At 34.2% G+C, this 20,768-nt stretch overlaps 4 protein-coding genes and 1 non-coding gene across 5 annotated transcripts; 2 read left to right on the top strand and 3 right to left on the bottom strand.

Annotated features, from left to right (window-relative positions):
* The first annotated feature begins 6 nt into the window (after nt 1-6).
* On the top strand, nt 7-10,501 carry LOC141723565 (putative serine protease EDA2). The gene is made up of 12 exons (XM_074525401.1): nt 7-325; nt 1,249-1,374; nt 1,696-1,851; nt 2,929-3,111; nt 4,037-4,153; nt 5,962-6,015; nt 6,096-6,167; nt 6,858-7,051; nt 7,202-7,296; nt 8,786-8,860; nt 9,547-9,630; nt 10,071-10,501. Exons 1-12 carry the CDS (start codon nt 146-148, stop codon nt 10,184-10,186), a joined length of 1,452 nt encoding a protein of 483 aa, XP_074381502.1. The 5' UTR covers nt 7-145; the 3' UTR covers nt 10,187-10,501.
* Nucleotides 10,502-10,695: 194 nt separating this feature from the next.
* Nucleotides 10,696-12,889, bottom strand: LOC141723566 (fructose-bisphosphate aldolase 1, chloroplastic-like). The gene is made up of 6 exons (XM_074525402.1): nt 12,685-12,889; nt 11,983-12,252; nt 11,768-11,877; nt 11,580-11,670; nt 11,220-11,489; nt 10,696-11,127 (listed from the first exon to the last, which is right to left on the bottom strand). Exons 1-6 carry the CDS (start codon nt 12,865-12,867, stop codon nt 10,855-10,857), a joined length of 1,197 nt encoding a protein of 398 aa, XP_074381503.1. The 5' UTR covers nt 12,868-12,889; the 3' UTR covers nt 10,696-10,854.
* Nucleotides 12,890-13,858: 969 nt separating this feature from the next.
* LOC141723562 (protein CHAPERONE-LIKE PROTEIN OF POR1, chloroplastic) lies at nt 13,859-16,699 on the bottom strand. The gene is made up of 5 exons (XM_074525396.1): nt 16,545-16,699; nt 16,082-16,210; nt 15,885-15,991; nt 14,590-15,034; nt 13,859-14,320 (listed from the first exon to the last, which is right to left on the bottom strand). Exons 2-5 carry the CDS (start codon nt 16,207-16,209, stop codon nt 14,170-14,172), a joined length of 831 nt encoding a protein of 276 aa, XP_074381497.1. The 5' UTR covers nt 16,210; nt 16,545-16,699; the 3' UTR covers nt 13,859-14,169.
* Nucleotides 16,700-16,715: 16 nt separating this feature from the next.
* Nucleotides 16,716-16,788, top strand: TRNAE-CUC (transfer RNA glutamic acid (anticodon CUC)). Its single transcript has one exon. It is a non-coding gene; the product is annotated as a tRNA-Glu (tRNA).
* A 1,153-nt stretch (nt 16,789-17,941) lies between these two features.
* LOC141659877 (uncharacterized) lies at nt 17,942-20,023 on the bottom strand. Its single transcript, XM_074466804.1, has 2 exons — nt 19,961-20,023; nt 17,942-18,487 (listed from the first exon to the last, which is right to left on the bottom strand). The coding sequence occupies exons 1-2, from the start codon at nt 20,021-20,023 to the stop codon at nt 17,942-17,944; spliced, it is 609 nt and encodes a 202-aa protein (XP_074322905.1).
* Between the last annotated feature and the right edge of the window lie 745 nt (nt 20,024-20,768).

Raw genomic sequence — 20,768 nt, 5'->3', positions numbered from 1 at the left:
CAGAACATGATCAATCACAACTCACAAGTCACAACCATCTGACTTAACATACATAAATATTAAATACACACACACACAGTTCTGTTTCTGGAGTTGATTGTCTGAACTAATTATATGTACATATAACTATTAGCTGTGATGAAGGATGAAGCTGAAAGCATATATGAGTTCAGTATTGTTATTTCTAGTTGCTTCGTCGTTCTTAACAAGTATCGCTACTGGAATTTCAACTTCACGATTGACGGACCGTTTGATCAGCAACAGCAATTATCTTACTTCTACGCCTCTCTGGTTCAATCAGTCTCTTGATCACTTCTCTCCCTATGTATGCATCTCTCTCTCTCTCTCTCTCTCTCTCTCTCTCTCTCTCTCTCTCTCTCTCTCTCTCTCTCTCTCTCTCTCTCTCTCTCTCTCTCTCTCTCTCTCTCTCTCTCTCTCTCTCTCTCTCTCTCTCTCTCTCCCTCTCTCTCTCTCCCTCCCTCCCCCCTCTCTCTCCTTCCCCCTCAATCTCCCTCTACTCTCCATGACTTCAATTCACTATCTTCTCTCCCCTCTCCCTGTCTAGATAAGTATATCTTTACTATTTTATAGTGATATTTACTGTTAAACCTCAATAAATGAATAATCTCGGAAATGAAGAATTTTATTCATTTATTGAGATTAATATTATATATTTATATCGAGATTCTGGTGTAGTGGTGTATATATTCTTATGTATCTGTTATACATTTATACTTACTAAAGGAACATTGTGTTTGCATCACTAAGTTGTGGTTATAAGGATTCAGTTTTAGATGTTCAATTTGTGGCAGTGCTTAGTAAATTGTGCAATGGTTCTTTGGTATTAAGTTAATAAGTGAATGAAGTCAGTAAATTGCTTGCAGAATGATATAGAATACGATAAAGAGTAAAGATGAGATATAATACAATATAATTGGAAATTGAAATTTTTCTTTGGTTTTAGGTTAATAAGTAAATTCAGTATATAGCTTGCAGAATGATAACTAATATTTGAAATAGCAGATTAAAGATGAGAGATATATTGCTTAGTGGAGACCACATTAATAGAAGTTTTATAGATTATAAGGAATGCGTTTGAGAATTTTTTTGGTTACAGTATCTGTATTGAATGCGAATGTTCCATAAAAAAGGTTGAATAAAAAGGGAATAATAAATTCAGTGTTATATTAGAATAGATTTAAGTAGTTGCCGTTGGTAATACTTGCATTTGCCTTCTTGTATCGACAGGATCATCGTAAATTTGGGCAGAGGTATTATGAATATACTGACAACTTCAGGATTCCAGATGGACCAATTTTTTTACAAATTTGTGGCGAAGCTGAATGCCGTGGAATAGTAAATGATTATATTGGTGTAAGTCCCACTACATCCTTTTAAAAAGTTAGCACATGATGGTTCACGAATCATGATATTGCAGATAATCATATTGTCACAACTATTATATCCCCCCCCCCTTTAGTTAACTCCCAGTATTATTATTCATTCTTTCTGTGATATGATATTCTTATCGTCTTAAGGAGTCTTTTAGGCTTTACTCCCAGTATTTTCTTTTGTAAACCTTATAATACTGTTGATTGGCGCAGCTTTACCCAGACTTAGTCCAGTGTGCACTCCTACTAGGTCATGTCCTATTGTCATTAGTTGACTATGTCTCATTTCCTTTCTTTTAAATAGGTTTTGGCGAAGAAATTTGGAGCTGCTGTGGTTTCTCTTGAGCATCGCTACTATGGGGAGAGTTCCCCATTCAAATATTTTACGACAGAGAATTTAAAATATCTTTCATCAAACCAAGCACTTTTTGACTTGGCCGTTTTTCGTCAATATTATCAGGCAAGTTGTTCTTTCAGTGGAATGATTCGCTGACATAATTGCTTTTGCTTACTGGATTTGTAGTTTTGTACCTATCTATATAAATCACCTTTTTAAATATAAGTATTTGTTAGCATATTAGATAAAGGGATCTCTTAGATAAATAAAGTAAATTATTATTGAAATACATTTCTTAAATAAATCATCGATATATTTGTTAAATAAATCACTGATATATTTATTAATTTACAACAAGTATAGTAACTTAATTCTATCAGATAACCCTCTCCTCTTGAAAGTAGGAGGTTGATCCGTTGAGGATTTAAGCCTCAGTGATCTGTAATTGACCATTACCCACCTAAAGAAGGTATGGTAAATTGGTTAATCATTACATTGATTTCTATAAAATGATACTCTGTGAGTAATTCTAGGGTAGTATGTTTCACTGTGTAGCATATTTAATTAGGATTACTTCTTATCTTTCTTTTCGTGCAATTTGTATTGTCAGTAGCCAACTAGCCATATATATTTCGTGATACTGTTGTGAGCGTAATCAATAGACCAAGTGTAAGGATACTTTACTTTTTGGTAATTAATATCACTACTCAAGTGTACTGTTTCCTTATGTAGATTTTGAATTCGATATCTGAGAAAAGTATGCTTTATATGACAGTAGAGGACCTTGGTGTCCATGGTGTTTTGCACTTATAGTGGAAATATTAATTATGAATTTATATGTATCTTATTATTAGTACTAGTTAGCAATAGGCAATAAATATATTATGCACAATAATATTAAAACGTGTTTAGTCACGATGAAGTCATTGAGAAACTAGCATATAACATTATTTAGTAATATGCAAATAGTATTAGATAATTTAAGCATAGTAAATTAGTGACAGATGCATGCACATAGGTAGACATTTGGACAAATTGAGATTCACTTTCGTTACTAGAACTTGACTGTTATCATTGTGCTTTATTATACAAAAAAGTAGATATGTTCAACAGGGTGCAACCTTTTAATGATTTCATTATATGTTGCATGGACAACTTTTTCTTTTTTCCCTGAAAATTCTTTTTTGCCTTGTTTTGCAGGAAACTTTAAATGCGAAGCTTAATAAGTCAGGCATTGAGAATCCTTGGTTTGTATTTGGTACTTCATACTCTGGAGCTCTTAGCGCGTGGTTTCGTCTGAAGTTTCCTCACCTGACATGTGGAAGTCTTTCAAGTTCTGGAGTTGTTCTTGCTGTTTATAACTTCACCGGCTTTGATCAGCAGGTGGAATAAACATTGTATATATTTTTTTAGTGATTAGGCATCTAGGGGTCATTTTACAAGGTATTACTTAAAGTTGCACCTGTAGAAAACCTTGATGGGCCCTAAATCTCCTCCAACGACTTTAGTGGTGCAAGCAATCTCATTAGATTTCTACTAAAAAATGTGAGAAATAGAATATATATCTAATGTGCGCGGAAAGTGTGTAGCAGTATAGAAAAGAACAACTTTGCACAGCCTCCAGGGCAGCCCTTCCGCTAAATGATAAATCAGCAAGAAAAAAATAGAAGGGTGTACTAAGTTCCTTTAGCTACCTCACTATCGATAAAAAAAGAAGTGTGTTTAGAAAGGTAATTGTTAGATTTAAGAATTCCTAGACTTCAGAATTCTCCCAGCTGAAGGTTCAGTCTTTTTTAAAATTCGTGTATGTTCTTTCAACTACTGTGAATCTATGATACACTTCTGGACAGAAACGGGAGTTCAATGCATTTTGTCTGCCAGTAGCTTAAATACATAAATTGTGAATTCTATTACTAATTGAAGTTAGTCTATTCCCTTTAGATTAATTGTTATTAGACATCTTTAACCAGATTTAGAAGCCTCTAGGAATGTGTCCCTGTGTGTGTGTGTCTGGCAGAGAGAGAGAGAGAGAGGGAGGGAGGGAGGGAGGGAGAGAGCGAGGGAGGGAGGGAGGGAGAGAGCGAGGGAGGGAGTCTAGATGGCGATTTCTGAAAAACTTTAAACCCTGGTTGATAAGAGAGGGATTGGGTGCCATTTGGGTGTAAAAGTTTTTTTTTGATTATCCTCAAATAGATAGTTGTTAGAAGCCTGATTTCTTGGAAAAGTATCTCATGATTGTGTTTAAAATTTGCAACTGCATCCACTTTGTTATTTGGCAAGACGTCAGTCCTAAATGTTCTTGGTGCAGATTGGTGAGTCTGCAGGCTCAGAGTGTAAATCTGTGCTACAAGAAATCACGACCCTTGTTGACAAAAGGCTTGCATCAGATGGAAATTCTTTGAAGAAATTGTTTGGTGCTGCTGAGGTATGAATCTTCTAATTATAGGTCAGCTTGTATGATTGTTCTTGTTATAGCCTCATCAAGTGTGTGAGTACATCATTGTACATGTATATTTTCAGGTATCTCTAATATTCGATAGATGTTGAGTAATATGTAGAACTGGCAAATTATGGCAAAGTTGTAATTTATATATAGTGTACCACGTCGTAAAATGTAATGATCACCAGGCTGCAATTTACTAAATTTATTACTTTTTGGTGCTTGTGTCTTTATTTGGGTTCTATATACAAGGATCTCTGTTCTTGCTGCTCTATGAAAAATTAACTTCTGTTAGAGTATATATCGGAAGTATGGTTTTTGACATGTATAATGGTTATATAAAAACATGTAGTCTAAGGCTTACGGTTTCTTAATGGACTTCACAAATCAAAATATGTGAGCCGACTTTTTTGTATTCAACATGGCTTGAATATAGATGCTTAGAGCCCTTACCATATAATTTAGTTGAACGGAAAGGCTTTGATATGTTGATAATGTGTTGACATGGTTCCAATATCTGAAAATGATGTCTTGTATTATGTGGACATTAGTCAGTTCCTTTGCCCGTAAATATAACAAGGTAATCCATTACACGATATCTGGATTTTAATTTGGAAGGAAGAAAGTGGCTACCGGCTAGAGAACTGCCATACAGCTTCTCACTGTAGGTTGTGTTCATTTGGATGGAATGCCATGAAACTTATGAAGAGAACTTGAGAGTGGTTAGGGCTGTCAAAAAAATTCGAAAAATCCGATATTCTTCCGAAAAAACCGCATTCGTATCCGAAATAAAACGGATATTATCCGTATCCGAACAAAACGGATATTATCTGTATTCGAATCCGATGATTGCGGATACGGATACAGATTTAGGCATATTCGTATCCGATAATATCTGAGTCCGAATAAATATATTATATTTAAATATTTATATTATTTAAAATTTATTATATTGAATTTATAGTATGTGTATGTGTATATAAATACACACTCACACACACATATATATAATTAAATATTATATTAATACAAATGTTATATAATTGTAAAAATAGTATTGACATATATAAAAAAATTAATCGAGTTCAACAATTTAAATATAACAAATATATTGAAAAGATAAATAAAAATTAATTTTTGAATAAATTAAAATAGGATTAAATCACTTTAACTCTTATTTTAATTTTTAAAAATAAAATTTTAATTTTTATTATAATTTTTTATTAAAAAAAAATTTAATATTAAAATAAAAAAATCTGATTGAAAATCGAATTCGGATATTATCTGTATCCGGATAGTATCCGTCGGGTCCGGATTCGGATATTATTCTTTAAATATTTCCGGATCCGGATACGGATATAGGCAGATCCGTATCCGAAATATCCGTTTGACAGCCCTAGGTAAGAATGCAGAATAGAGAGTGTAGAATATGACAAGGGGTACAAACATTTTATGGTAAGATAGGGACTGGCCATTAATTTTGAAAAGAAAGAAACAAACCTTACTTCAACCTTGCGAAAAGTAATGAAGAAGGACCGTTTATTTGTGCATACATGTCCCTAAATGTTTATATTTCACTACATATTTATCCCATTACTTTCCATCCTTGTGAACGCAGCTTATTTTAAATTTACCCAGTTTATGGAATGTAGTTAAAACAAATATGTACCCCTTACTAGAGAAATGCAACCCGAGTTACCAAGAAATGATATAATGTCATTTCAGTTTTGTTTATGCATATACATTTCCTTTTTCACAACTGAAATTGCATTTAAGTTTCTCTGTTTTTGCAGTTAAAGATTGATGGTGATTTTTTGTATTTTCTAGCTGATGCTGCAGCCATTGCGGTGAGTTTGCATGTTTTATTGATTCAATATTTTACAGATATGGTGAATATTAGCCATGACTATGTAGTGGTATATTGCAGTTTCAATACGGAAATCCAGATAAACTATGCTCCCCCCTAATTGAAGCAAAGAAAGCTGGAGAGGATTTAGTGGTAAGCCCTTGTTCTTGCCAGATATATGACAATTTACAAGAATCTTGAAAGTTTAGCAGAGTGTTTATGCGTAAGAGTGATTTGATTGTCAACTCTTACTGTTTGTGGTTCTTATTTGCTCTCTGTTACCCCAACTCTTCATTGTGCCTCAAATACCCATGCTGACACTGAACATTCGAACACTTGCATTAGGCCAAAAATATGAAACATATTATAAATATTGCCAAGTCCGGCACTTGGACACACTTATCCGTGTGGGACACTTGGGGGTAATTGCTTTAAAAACTTTTGGCATGGGTTTACAGTCTTACATATTCTGATCTTCCCAAGATTTTGGACAGGCTAAAATCTTAGCAAATAAATTATGATAATATCGGGCATTATCCATTTCCTGGCTAAGTTGCCGAACTTTATTCCGAGCAGCTACCTAGATATTAAATGTATGCCATATGCATAATTTTAATCACTCGTACTTTCTTGTAATTTTTAAGAAAAAGGGTCTCCTGAATAACTGCTGTTTCTCAGTTACGTGTTCTATGGCATGTTTGTGAAATGATATTATTTGGGAATAGTTTTATAGTTCTCTCTCTCTTTTTCATTTCCCCCTGGAAATATATGTGATGCATGCTGAAGCAAGCAGCCGATATTCGGTTTGTAATACTAAATAATTATTTTACGTTTTCTACTCAGAGTGCATATGCTAAGTATGTGAAAGAGTACTATGTTAAGAGTTTCGGTGTTGGCACTCAAACTTACAACCAGAAATATCTGAAAGATACTAGCAATGATGATCGGTTGTGGTGGTTCCAAGTTTGTACTGAAGTTGCGTATTTCCAGATTGCCCCTGCAAATGACAGTATACGCTCTTCAAAGGTTGATACAAAGTATGTGTATATTATCAAGTCACATGATAATAGACCTTTGCCACAATGCTCGAGTTAATATCATCTTTTGGTTTTAGTTGCTACATAATCTGGATTCTCATCCAGGAAGGCTGTATATTATATGACAAATTGTTTGATTCACTCTGACAGATACCATTTGGATCTTTGCAAAAATGTATTTGGAGAGGGGATATACCCTAAGGTGGATGCAACAAATTTGTACTATGGAGGAACAAAAATTGCTGGTACGAATATCATCTGTTTTGTAGTTATCTGAACTACCTATATGTTCTTTTAGAAGATTTTGTTTGATTGCTTTTAGTTGAGTATATATGCCAAATGCCAGTCGATAGTAGGAATCAAAATTTTCAAATATATGTTCACAAGAGTACATGCTTTTTATACTTATTATAATTGCCATTTTTCGAAGGAAGTTATATTTGCCATTTATATTCACCATGCTAGTCCATTTAAACGATTTGTGAGTCATGCCAAGGCCCATGAAACCAGGTTACTGATTCCTCGTCAGTCGTCCCAGATTGCAATTCCAGCTTGTCCTGTTCACCGTGGAACGCGACCGATTGACCAAATCTGGAGACCCAAAAATCTTAAAAAAAGCATATAATAACCCTGAAAGATCCCGATTTAGAAATGAAGATCTAAGGCCGATAACTTGAGATTGAAGACAACTCTATGAAAATTTTGAACATGCAGAAGGAACAATAAGAGATCAATTTAGCAACAAAAAAAAGGAAAAAGAGAAAGTAAAACCAATTGTTTATAAGGCGACACCATGACATCCTATAATGGTTTAAAACTATAAAAGTAACTAAATGGGGTCTTTGAATCGCCTGCATATCCCGATTTATGGGAGATGACGTTCACGTACCGTATACTGGAACAACTCTTGTAAAACTTGTAAAAAGATAAACTAAATTGAACTTTTTTTCTACTTCTGGGAAAAAATTCCGGACCATCATGAAAAACCCGGAAACGTGAATTTTGAATTACAATGATACTCTGTACAGTTGAATTTGGCTAATGCAACTGAAACCAAGTAATTGGTAGTTAAATGAGGATATTTTTAAACTTTTATAAATATGGGATTTGGTTCTCGTATAGGGTCATTCTGATCCAGAAATGGAATTATATCCATTGTCTGAATGAGAACTAATATATGTTTCTTCTTTGCTTTCTTAGGCGTCTATGACTTCATGGCTACTTTTTTCTCATAATTTTACTAGAATTCAAAATATACACGAACATATTTTTATTTATCCCATTTTCACCGGCTACAGTAATTTCAGATTTTGTTTGTATTTCCAGAAGGTCAGAGGTTTTTCACTTGTACAGTTGTACTGTCATATGCAAAGTGTAGTGACATAAGACATCAGTCTGTATATTTATATATTTTCTTACTATATTTGAACAATATTGGGATGATAAGAATAATCTTTTTTTAAAAGAAAAGAATAGATATATTTTTACACTCAATCTTTTATACTTATTAAACTCTCTGCAAATTATGAGAGCTCAGATGGCCTATATTTCGAGTCATCCCTCCATGTGATTTCTTTTAACAAATGGCCCTTCGAGCCGATTTCGTACTTCTCAAATTTTTAAGGCCCTCCTTAGCCCTTTCCAGATAACATTAAATCTGCTTCTGTGTGTTATTACTATGTTGGAGTTTCACTATTATTTCTACATCGCACTCTTATGGGATGTCACTTACAGGTACAAAAATAGTCTTTACTAATGGATCTCAAGATCCTTGGAGGCATGCGTCCAAGCAGACTTCATCTCCAGATAGTGAGTTACCAATTACTTGGATTAAATGTTTTATAATTTCAGTTGATAAAACACAGACAAATATTTAATTCCAAGATTAGCCATGAACTACTTCAGGTTGGTATATATGACGTTAAAAATTCAGTTCCTGGGATTCCACCTGTACAGGCTTGTCAATCTCATTCTAAGGATCATCAACTTTGTATTAAAACAGGCTTAAGTATGCATGCCCCTTTAATACGAAAAAAAGATGTATCATGCCCTTTTGCTTCTGTCTAACATATTCAAATTTATAACTTGCTTTAGGGGCATAATCCTCTCCATACTGGATCTGCTGACAGTATTTGATAATAAAATATGAAAACTTATTACTATCTTGACTAATGCTCCCTGTCAGTTGGTCTAAGAAATAATTTTACTCGTAATGGGCTGGGTTCAAATTTTGCTATAAACTGTTCCTATTTTTTTGTACATGTATTTTGGACTTTGGAGTACTCTGGGAGGGCCCCTCCCCCTTGTGCGCGCGCGCGCCCACACACACACATACACTGCGAAGTGCGAAGTGATATGTTTACATATCAAGAAATCTAGTTTCTGCTACGAATAATATGTTCATATGATATTTGCTCAGGAGAATGTTACATGTTTTTTTTCTTCATAAATATCATATTTTCACATGGATCCAATCTTACTTTTAAATCTTTTAGTGCCTTCCTATATCATCACTTGCCAAAATTGCGGCCATGGAACTGACATGAGAGGGTGCCCGCAATCCCCTTTACAACTTGAAGGTACATGCTCTGTCCGATTACAGATTCACTGCTCTTTCTAGTTGTCCTGTCAGTCTGTCACTTGAATATTTCTTTCTAATAAATAATTTGCATTGTTTATTGTAGTAAATAATATACCTATAATATCAATGTGAAAATTGTCATCATAAGGCACATAGATGGGCCTGTTATGTATCATAAATTTCTTAACCTACCCATTTTAAGTTGAAATGAGGAGCTGAGGATAACAGTTTTACTTTTACTGGCTGAGTGCAAACTGAGTGGAAAAGTTATGCTTAAAGTTTGTGTTCGAATTGTCATTTTCATTAATAGCTATAGTTGTTGGCACACATTTTATGGTGTTTGTTGATGGCTTGTTTCCTTAAACCTCTTTGTGAAGCTGGAGGACCAGAACCTTCTTTTCACTGGTAATTTTTTGACATTATTTGATTCTTATGCAGGGAATGCTAAGAACTGCAGTGTGCCTGATGCCGTACACAAGGTCAGACAACAGATTATAGAACAGATGGACTTGTGGCTGTCTCAGTGCCAAGATAAAGGCAAAAGTGCCATTTAAACACTTCAAATGAAGGGAGCTCATGTCAGTTTCCAAGAGATGTATAGTTCGTAATCCTTGAAGATGACGGCCCGTATAAGTTTACAGTTAAATAAACACATCTACGAAACATAAGTTGTAAAGTTATGCATGGTTGGTGCATGTTCAGTAAGAAACTATTAAAGCTCTGTGACAGGGTTTTAGTATTATCTATTAAAGCTCTGTGACTGTTTGCTCGAGTATAAAAATGGTCAAATGGTCAAGTTGTATGAAAGATTATGCAATGTGATTAAAATATTACGTTACACGTCAACTCCTTTAGCAGTTGGCACTATATGATGTTATTGAGCAATCTTATAGACCGAGTACTTTAGGCTTAATTAAAGCTTTTCTTGTAGAACATGGCGTGGTTGATTGCATTCTTTCTATTTTAATTTGACGACTAATTTATATTATGTGAAAACCTGTCCCAACTGGCAAATATTGCAGCCATCGAATTGACATGCTGAGGGTGCCAACGAAAAAATTGATGTATAAATCAAAATTATGGTGTTTAATAGGTGTAGGTCTTTTTCAAAAACATATTAGTAAAATGATAAAATTGCAGCATATGTTTACACAAGTAGCTCTAATGGCTATAGCGTAATGTAATATGTTGTGGCAAAGTGCTACATTTCAATCATCTAAATCTATACCTTCTCGGCAACCACTCCTTTCTTGGCCTCCTGGGATGCTCCCTCTGCAGTGTACTTCCCTAGCTGAGCAGCAGAGTTTGCACTTGCACGAAGAAGCAAAGCATCATGAGCAGCTTTTATGTTCTCGGGTCTTCCTCCCCATGTCTTTAAGAAATTGTTCTGAAGAGCTCTTGCGTAAGAGAATGAAACGTGCCAAGGGTTGGGAGATTGGTTCATTGCGTTTAAGTTCAAGGTAGCCTCCGAGTCGGATAGTCCGCCAGACATAAACTGTTGATAAAGAAACATATATATCAATCTAGACCTTAGTCATACAATGTGTGTGTGTGTGTGTGTGTGTGTTGAGGTTTTAGGATACATGCCATGATTCCAGGGACAGCAGGGGGAACTGTTCGGTTGAGAAGCTTGAGGGTGTAATCAGCGACCTTCTCGGGGGTAGCCTTTTCCGTGCACCCTGATCCGGGAGTAACCATGCTTGGCTTGAGGAGAATACCTTCGAACAAAACATTGTTCTGGGCAAGGTAGAAAAAGACCTCAGCCCACACCTTCTGCCCAATTTCAAAAGCCCTGTCAATTCCATGCTCGCCATCAAGCACGATTTCAGGTTCCACAATAGGGACCAACCCGTTGTCCTGCAATTTCAGATAGGCAGATTAACTTCAGATGCACTGTCATTGTAGTAAACAAAAGGTTGCCCCATTTAGCTTTATATAAAAGATGACCTGAGAAATGGCCGCATAGCGAGCAAGACCCCATGCTGCTTCTTTCACAGCAAGTTCAGAAGGACCATTGGTCAGGCTAACTACAGTGCGCCTAAAAAATCATGTAAAATGAAGGTAATTTATGATATGTGAAGGAATGAAATCAACAATTATATATACCATCAAGAAGAGAAGTATAGGATTTGTACCATTTGGCAAAACGGGCACCCTGTTGGTAGTAAGCTGCCGAGCGAGAAGCAAGGCCATCAAGACCTTGACACCACGACTCTTCATTCGAGCCAGCAAGTGGTACTAAACCCTGTCATGCACACCCATTAGGCCATCAAGCACAACATACCAAGTTTACATTGCTTTAAGTAAGAAGTCTGAGTGGATCACATAATATATTGCTAGCTTTAGTTACCTTGTCAACTTTGATCCCGGGAACAATTCCCTGATCAATAAGAACATCAACTATCTTCTTTCCTTCAACTGTTGATTGGTAAAGTGTCTCCTCAAAGAGGATAGCTCCAGAGATGTAGTTCCCAAGACCAGGGGGAGTGAGAAGCAGTGTCCGGTAAGCCTGACGGTTAGCTTCAGTGTTCTCTAGGCCAACTGAAGCCAAACGCTTGCCACAAGTAGCATTTGACTCATCCATGGCCAAGATTCCTCTGCCCGGAGATGCCACAGTTTTCTACTTGTACCCAAAGAAGAAAAAAATTTGAATATTAACGAATATTTTTTACTCTTTAATTATGATTTAAAATTGAAATTGACGAAGACATGTTTTTCTGTACAATTGTTCATAAGGTCGTCGTTCTTTGGGTTCTCATAATAAACTCTGTAGCTAGTATCTAAGAGATTTTTTTGTTCTTACTAACATGGTAACATATAGGCATGAAACTTATACTAAGTCCTACTCACACCTTAAGTTTCAGAGGATTAGCTTAACATGATATCGGAACTCCTTTGATCAGGTCTCGAGTTTGAATTGTGGGAGTTACATAAGAGAGTTGATAACCTAATAGTTTTTACTATAATGACTAGAAACATATTTTCAACACTGATTCAACATATAGATATATCCATGAAATTCAGTCCAAAGAAAGACAATGAAAAAACATACCGCGGTTTTGATGAGCTCATCATCATAAGCGCCAGCACGGACGGTGAGTGCAGAAGGAGCAGCAGCACCAGGGTTGCACCTGACAACCGAAACAGAAGGGTATCGAAGATTCTGGCCTTTAAGCCATTCAGACTTGTTAACAAGTGAGGATGACTTGAGTAGAGAAGTTGCGGATGATGCCATTTTAAATTCAGATTGTTTGAATGGCTGCATATATAGCTCTCATACTGCATTGCAGATATCTCTCTTGAGGCTAATATAAACTGCCCAATCAACTCAAGCCATGTGGGGTTGCTGAGTATTTTATGTGGAGGGATGTGATTAGAAGAAATTCCCTCGCACACTTGCATTTTGAACGTCTAAAATTTACAAGTTCCTTATTTAACATAAACACTATGGTTTTTTTCCCCAATAAAAATTCCGAAATATTAAGTGTTCAAAATTGCGTACGCAAATTAGATGTATACTAAATTCGACCTATTGGGATTTATTTACTCACTTTTCGTGTTTGGATTTTTCAAAAAGTACAATGGTTGAAGTTTTAATAAGATATTTTCAGATATTTTTTCTCTAATGTTTATTTCACATAATATCTACAAAACCGTGGCTAGCCATTGCTTGAGCCTTGACTGCTTGAGTTAAGAGTAGGGTCTCACTCAAAAAATCTAAAACAATTACACAAAAGAGCGTTCATTTATATTAGAATGGTTTTATCTTTTGCTTTCCCCCATTTGAAGATCTTTTTGCACAAGGGGAGGATCTTAGCTAAAGCTAAATTACACCTATTATTTGTCCACGGCCCCTAATGGGTCTTGAAAGGATCTTTCTTTCGTGCACACTCTTTCTTGAAGGCGTAACCAAAACTACCCAAAACCTGGCACAAAATTCAGAACAAGAAGTTGTCATGGTAATGGCAACTATTTGATTCTGTTCAGTGTTGGCCCATAATTGTATTGAACGGCACACACATATTAGTTCATTTCGCAATTTGAGTCACAGCAGCTTTAACATTTTCCTCCAACAGACTACCAGTTCAGCAGACCGCATAAATAAATTCTTTTACGAACATTGTAGGAATAATTAGAACTTCAGAAAAATATCTCTAAATGTGTTTGTAAATTGTAATCCTCAACTTCTTTTATGAACATGGTAGGAATAATTAGAATTCAAGGAATTACTGTAAACGCAATTAAAAAATAAATTTCATTTGCAAATGAAAAGGTCATTCAGTCTACATTCCGAACCCCTTTCAGCGGGGTAAAAATTAATTGATGATCACAATCCGGGAGCATCAAACAGGCACTCTGAAACTTCTGATTCCAGAATCTACGCATGTAATTGAACACAGGACCTTGTAACTAAATCTCCATTACCAAAAATTAGAAGTGAACTGTATGATCTAAATTGAGATATACGAAAATGCCCGAGTAAGAGATTGAGACTTTACTCTTTACTGTAACAGGAACTTAAAATCACTATTTGGTTCTATCTAAGATAGGTAGAAGAAACCCAGAGAAGCACATAACTGATCAAGGATGTTGTCACTTCCAGACTTCTGCGACCTTTGATAATAGGTGGAATCACAGACACCATCAGAAAGGTTCCCACTAGCCATGAGAGAATGAATGTTCCAGCCCTGCAGCATAGTTGCAAATTTAGAGGTGAGAGGAATTTGACGGTCAAAATGTAAGTCAGTGATCAGACAAGCCGTGGGAAGTGAAATCATGTACATCGCTATATAATCTAATCTGATATAGGTAATATTTGTTCTGATACAATGTTCATATTTGTTAGAACAAATTCTCAAGGCAATTATACTGTAAGAAACTCTTGTCAATAATCATATATTCATATTAACTATCGGCAGATTAAATTTCAATATAATCAAACAGAACACTAACGTACCCATAGAGAAAAGCTCTGAGCTTGTTCTTTAATCGATCATTAATGAAGTACATTGTAGCTATTAGGGAAACGGCTACTTGAAGGGTTGGTCCTTCTTCCGTTGGAAAAAGTACAGTAAGTGCTCCCAGTATCACGAAAGCAATGGAAGTCTTTACAATGAAATTTGTAGATGGAGTTCTGAATCTGCTTGTGATAGCCAGCATAACCTTAGATTGAGTAACTTCCCTGACCTTTTTCTTAATGTTAATCTTTGGGTTCTTCCTATCGTTTAACTGCTGCATGATTATTTTGTCATGGGCCGACTCGATAGCATCTATGCTTGGTTTATGCCCACTATATCTTTGAACCAAGAAGTTTCTAGCACCTTGAATTTCGTCTTCAGATGCTTCCTTGCTAATCCCAAGTCTCTTGTATGGATCTCTTACATTAATTCTTGGAAATATATCTGTAATTGATCAAACAATTGACTACAGTTTTAGTCTTAGAAATTCAAATGCCATATTATCGTATGAAGATGAACACAATGTAGGTCATTATTGCAACTCAACTATAGTAATTAGGACTTGGGATTCAACGTGAAATACACGGGGTGAAGCTTGAGCAACCAACAGTAAATAAAATTATGGAAAGAGGGACTACAAAACAATGAACAAACTGAGAATCTGTTTCCCCCGCAATATAATTGCGCAAAATTCTAATGCGGCACACAAAGAGATAAAGCATGTAATTCAATTATAACAGCTAATTAACAGAGAACAAGTCAAAATATAGCATTTTTCCTATGAGATTAAGCATGTAATTCAATTATAACAGCTAATTAACAGATAACAAGTCAAAATAGAGCATTTATCCTATCAATTGGAGCAAAAACTGTTTCCGCGGATATTAAATTATGACCCTAATGGCCCTAATGATATTGGAAATTATATATGCCTGGAAAAGACTACATAAGCTTGTATATGAAGGCAGGAGTGCGATCAACTGTACATTGAAACACTTTGCAGATAGAGCATATTCCAGATGTCAACTAAGCATATTAATTATTTTTTCAATTATTAAATACACAAAAAAATGTGGTGTATGTTTTTCACGTCTAACATACATGTACATTAAATAAAGACATTGTACTATCATTTGCTTCAACAGAGAAAACTGTTCAACACTAATCTTTTTCCGGTTTGATATTCCTTTTCTAAAAATCCACATAGAACACAGACTATTCTCAGAAAACAAAGCAAGAGGGCTATTTAAAACAGTAACGAATATAAATAATTCACAAAAAAGATAAGCATTACCAGCTGATTCATCCGAATAATTTCCATAAGAAGCATCCATGGCACACCTTAACAAAGGAGTTCTTCGCCCCACGCATTTCTGTGCGAAACCAGCCCAATCACTTTTCCTACACCATAGTGAAAAAACAAAATAAATAACCTTAACAAAAAACACAAACCAAACCTTATCTAGCTAGCTGAAACAATGAAGTATATACCTTTGTAACCGAAGCACCTCTTGAGGTTTCCCGAGACTGTTAAAAACTAAAACTTGTTTCAAAACAGATCCTTGACCTTTTGGTAGCACATAAATGGAAGGGCTCCCGGATAACCCCGAAAGATTCATGCTTTACATCAACAACAACATAAATATATAAAACCCAATAAGCAGATACAAATTTCAAGAAAAGGGTCACTAAAGAAACAAACTTTAACACAAAACAACAATTATAGATGACAATTAGTACCAATTAGCAAAAGCAACAATCTTTCTCCATATCATCAATTTATCTAAAAACATAACTTAAAATTCACTAATATTACAATCCTAAAGTTAAATATGCATTAGCCAAACATTCAATTGAAGCCCAGATAATTATATTAAATTATTAATTAGTACAAATTGCACAATAAATAAAGATACACATATAAATATGTATATATAATGGTAAAAGAATAAACCTGAGAGCAAAAGGGTAGTGAAAATGAAGAACTGTAAGGCGTATTCTTCAATGGATAGCAGCAAAGAGGCTTCGATTTTTCTTGTTTTGTAAATTGTTCATTCTATTCTTGCTAAAACCCTGTTTTGTAAGTTGTTGTACGTCTATGATTCTATGAAGAAATGGTATATCATCCGTTGTAGTCTAGTTGGTCAGGATACTCGGCTCTCACCCGAGAGACCCGGGTTCAAGTCCCGGCAACGGAATTGTTTTATGTTTTTTCATTTTCTGCTCGAAAATTGTTAAAAAGGTCCGTAAAATAAACTTCTATTTAACTCTTTTGCCAAGACAAAAATAACGAGTTTGAGACAAATTGTCAATTTTGATGATACACGTTTTTTTATGAATAATTACGTTTTTTTATGAATAATTTATAATAATTGATGGATATTTTAAATTTATCAAGTATCTTATATGAACGGGACAATTAACCAATTTATAATTAATAAAACTAGTTATTTAACCTGTGCAAGCGATGTTAATAAATTGTTATTTATTTTTTTCAGAAAAATTAATGTGCCCGTTTAAAAAAATTTAAAAAATAATGAATTAAATTAAAAAAGTGACTTATAAGTAATAAGCAGTTTAATACTTATAAGTAATATACGTATTTGAATAATTTTACTTATAATTTAAATCTTTTTTACTTAAATGAACTAAAATAAATAGTTTTTAAATATTATTATCTTAATTCGTAAATTGTCTATACAAAGCTAAAAACATGGTTTCGGTGAAACTTAGACCACATGTTTTCAGAAATAAACTGTTGTGTATAGATATTTGCACGTTGTTCTTAAGTTTTAAGCTGATATTTGTAGAGCATTAGCACAACGATGATTTGGTTTACAACATGTTTTCTATGTCTTTCTTCAAACTCATACATCGGTGACATCACTAACTCAAAGTGTTTCCTGAAGTCAGGAAACACTCGAGTTATATACAATCTAACAACAATTTCCGAGTCTATCGTTGTTGTTTCTGGGTATTAGACAACATATCTCTGAACCTATTTCGTTGTCTATAAAGCATTAAATGTCAGTTGGCGACGGTGCCTCAATATATAACGAGAAAAATAAGTATCAGACAACACAACAGTGAAAAACCTTTGTGTCTAGATGTTTTTCTTGTAGTGGAATATGTTGAAATATATTACAGTAAAACCTCTGTAAATTAATACTCGATTAATTAATAATCTCTCTAAATTAATAATTTTGTCCGGTCCCAACTTGGGCCAGTTCAAAAAATGATCAATTTCGATAAGATAATAAGATAATAATTTTTTTGAAAACCCTGTATAAAAATATGGTCCCAATAAAACTATAAATTAATAATTCCCTTATATTCATAAAAATATAGCTATTACATCTTTGTAAAATATGATTCAATTGTAGTTTGCTTTTTCATATAATTTAAATCAACATGAAACTCATCCCTAATCTTCCTTATTGCATCCAAAAACTCGGGTGTGGTGCTTTCATGTTGCATCAAAAAGTTATTAAGCATTTTTGATGCCTTGAGTGCTTCTTTACGTGTAACCGGCTCTAACGGTGTTGTATCGTCTTCAAGATCATCTTCAACACTATTTTCAAGGATGGTGTTTGCAATCTCTTCTATACTCTGGACCTCGGAACATGATTCATTTTCACCCGGATAATCTAAGAAGTTATTAACATCCATTTTATTACGATAACCTAGATCCTTAATCATCACCTCAAGTTCATGAATGTATTCTTCCGGAGTTGTATGTTCATTTAAATTGCTCGAAACTTCATCTATGGAACGAATTTTGCAATGTTGAAAGCACCTTGCTATTGACTCTTGTTTTACATTTGTCGTCCACGTCGCGACTGCATAATTGATAGCATCCAAAACATTAATCTTTCCTGGATCAGATTGTCTGCTGACCTTTTCAGTGTATTTGATATTGTACCTTGACTAACTTTTAGATGAAACTTATTCTCGAGCCACAACCGGAGATCTTTTTGAGTGCATGATGAATTTTCTCTTTTATATTCACATAATGCTTTTCTTGCTTCATCCGTCATTGTTGATTTTGTGACACCTTTTAGATGAGAAGCCATTGTTTTGTTTGTATAATTTTTCCCCCAATCTAGTATATACAGTATATATAATATATTTTATGACTACACATACATTGAATACTTTCTATGTAAAATACAATGAATTAAATTAATTCATGTACTTTGAATTTTCCTAATATACAGTACATTGAATATTTTCTATGTAAAATACAATGAATTTAACTTATACACTACATGGACTTTGAATCTAATATATTGTACATTACATTGACTTTCTAAATTCATATACATTGAATTAATTGAATTAAGTATAAAATATAAATTGTACAATTCATTTTATTTAAATTTATGTGAATAAAAATTTAATCAAAAGTTAATTTTGTTTGCTACCGAAAATTCTCTATAAATTAATAATTATTAATTTATCGATTAATTAATACCTCTCTAAATTAATAGAATTCTCCGGTCCCAACTATATTAATTTATAGAGGTTTTACTGTATATCCTATACTTTGAGTATGTGTCATAATATTAATGATTCGGAGTTTGTTCAACTAAAAATTTGATATGCATTTAAAATTTTCCAGTATTATATCACATTTATATTTAAAAACTTCCAATCTGATTTTTGTGTATCTTTAGTTTTAGCTGTTTTATGACAACTATACTTTCTTAATAGTTTCCAGTTCCATTAGAATAAAAAAATACCCGACTTCTTACCAGGTTAATATTTTAATCATTTCACCCACCACGCGTATCCTATTTGGTTTATTACATGACTTTAGGGGCTAACCCCCCAAGGTCACAAGTTCGAATTCACTAGAAGACACGGAAGTAAGTGGATTGCCATGCTCGGTGCGTACAAATGTGCTAGTAGTCCTCCGGATTAGTTGAGGTGCGCGAAAACGGGCCCCAACACCGGATTAACAAAAAAATATATTTTAACCATTTCAGAACCCTAAATCTAGGTAAAAGGGACACACAACTTCTTTTGACATTTCAACATTTTTTTTCTGATTTTCACCCCTGGAAAAAAGATTTGGAGTCACTACTTCACATATGGCAATGGCATTAACAGACATTCACAATGTACCTAAAACATTGTCAGGAGATCCCACTTTTACTCCTATTTGATTTGTCTCTTGGATTCTTATCTGAATGAAGATTGGTATTTCTAGTAAATAGATAAAAAATATGGTCTTCAATAGGTTCTTTTCAGAAACTTACTAGTGAAATGATAAAATTGCAGCATATGTTTACATAAGTAGCTCCAATGGCTATAGCGTAATGTAATTTGTTGTGTTAAAGCGCTACATTTTATCATCTAAGCCTATACCTTCTCGGCAACTACTCCTTCCTTAGCCGAGCAGCTTTTATGTTCTTGGGTCTTTCTCCCCATGTTTAAGAAATTATTCTGAAGAGCTATTGCATAAGAAAATGAAACGTGCCATGGGTTGGGAGATTGGTTCATTGCGTTTAAGTTCAACATGGCCTCCGCTAGACAATCTATTCATATCAAAACATATATATCAACCTAGACCCAGTTGTACATTTAAAACTATATATGATAGTTATGTGGAGACCTATTTAATCTGGAAACCATGGAGACCTTATTTATAACAGTTGGATTAGATTAAATCTTGTGGTGGAGACTGGACACAAAATTATATCCGATAGTTATTATACAAAAATTAACTGACAATCTTTTATGTCATCATCTTCCCCGTAACAATCATTCACTATATAAAAAATGGTGGAGAATATGCGTAACACTATCCATAATGTGCATAACTTCGTAATATAATGAGCAAAACTTTAGAGCATACTTGCAAAATGCCAAAAAAATATAATATAATTAGCATAATTTCACATACAACTACTCATGCAGAAACATATATTAACAATTTTCAATCATCACTAAAACCTAGATAAATTATAATTAGACATGCATAACATGTTAATGCACCAGTTTCTGATGATATATTTTTAGACAATCAATCAAGAACAAAGCAGTATTATCCGATATATTACAGTATTATCAAATATTCCAGGAACTTATAACTGTTTCATTTTGATAGGGTTTTTTGTAACTCTAGTTTGATTGGGTATCTGTTTCCTATTTTATCTCAAACAAACTCCTTCAA

Source organism: Apium graveolens, chromosome 5, assembly GCF_009905375.1.
Source record: "Apium graveolens cultivar Ventura chromosome 5, ASM990537v1, whole genome shotgun sequence".
Classification (NCBI taxonomy): Eukaryota; Viridiplantae; Streptophyta; class Magnoliopsida; order Apiales; family Apiaceae; genus Apium; species Apium graveolens.
The sequence above is the reverse complement of the archived record's forward strand: the minus strand, read 5'-3'. Positions and strand labels throughout refer to the sequence as shown.

What these genes read in the sequence shown, in the direction of transcription:
- LOC141723566 (XM_074525402.1), bottom strand. Translation starts at nt 12,867, where the DNA reads ATGGCATCATCCGCAACTTCTCTACTCAAGTCATCCTCACTTGTTAAC. An exon ending in ATGAGCTCATCAAAACCGCG is followed by an intron (nt 12,253 to 12,684) that starts GTATGTTTTTTC and finishes GGGTACAAGTAG; the next exon opens with AAAACTGTGGCATCTCCGGG. An exon ending in GCTATGCGGCCATTTCTCAG is followed by an intron (nt 11,490 to 11,579) that starts GTCATCTTTTAT and finishes CTGAAATTGCAG; the next exon opens with GACAACGGGTTGGTCCCTAT.
- LOC141723565 (XM_074525401.1), top strand. Translation starts at nt 146, where the DNA reads ATGAAGCTGAAAGCATATATGAGTTCAGTATTGTTATTTCTAGTTGCT. An exon ending in TTTTTCGTCAATATTATCAG is followed by an intron (nt 1,852 to 2,928) that starts GCAAGTTGTTCT and finishes CTTGTTTTGCAG; the next exon opens with GAAACTTTAAATGCGAAGCT. An exon ending in TCACCGGCTTTGATCAGCAG is followed by an intron (nt 3,112 to 4,036) that starts GTGGAATAAACA and finishes TTCTTGGTGCAG; the next exon opens with ATTGGTGAGTCTGCAGGCTC.
- LOC141723562 (XM_074525396.1), bottom strand. Translation starts at nt 16,209, where the DNA reads ATGAATCTTTCGGGGTTATCCGGGAGCCCTTCCATTTATGTGCTACCA. An exon ending in TTATTCGGATGAATCAGCTG is followed by an intron (nt 15,035 to 15,884) that starts GTAATGCTTATC and finishes GATCAATTACAG; the next exon opens with ATATATTTCCAAGAATTAAT. An exon ending in CTCAGAGCTTTTCTCTATGG is followed by an intron (nt 14,321 to 14,589) that starts GTACGTTAGTGT and finishes ACTATGCTGCAG; the next exon opens with GGCTGGAACATTCATTCTCT.
- LOC141659877 (XM_074466804.1), bottom strand. Translation starts at nt 20,023, where the DNA reads ATGGGGAGAAAGACCCAAGAACATAAAAGCTGCTCGGCTAAGGAAGGA. An exon ending in AAGGAGTAGTTGCCGAGAAG is followed by an intron (nt 18,488 to 19,960) that starts GTATAGGCTTAG and finishes TACACTGAAAAG; the next exon opens with GTCAGCAGACAATCTGATCC.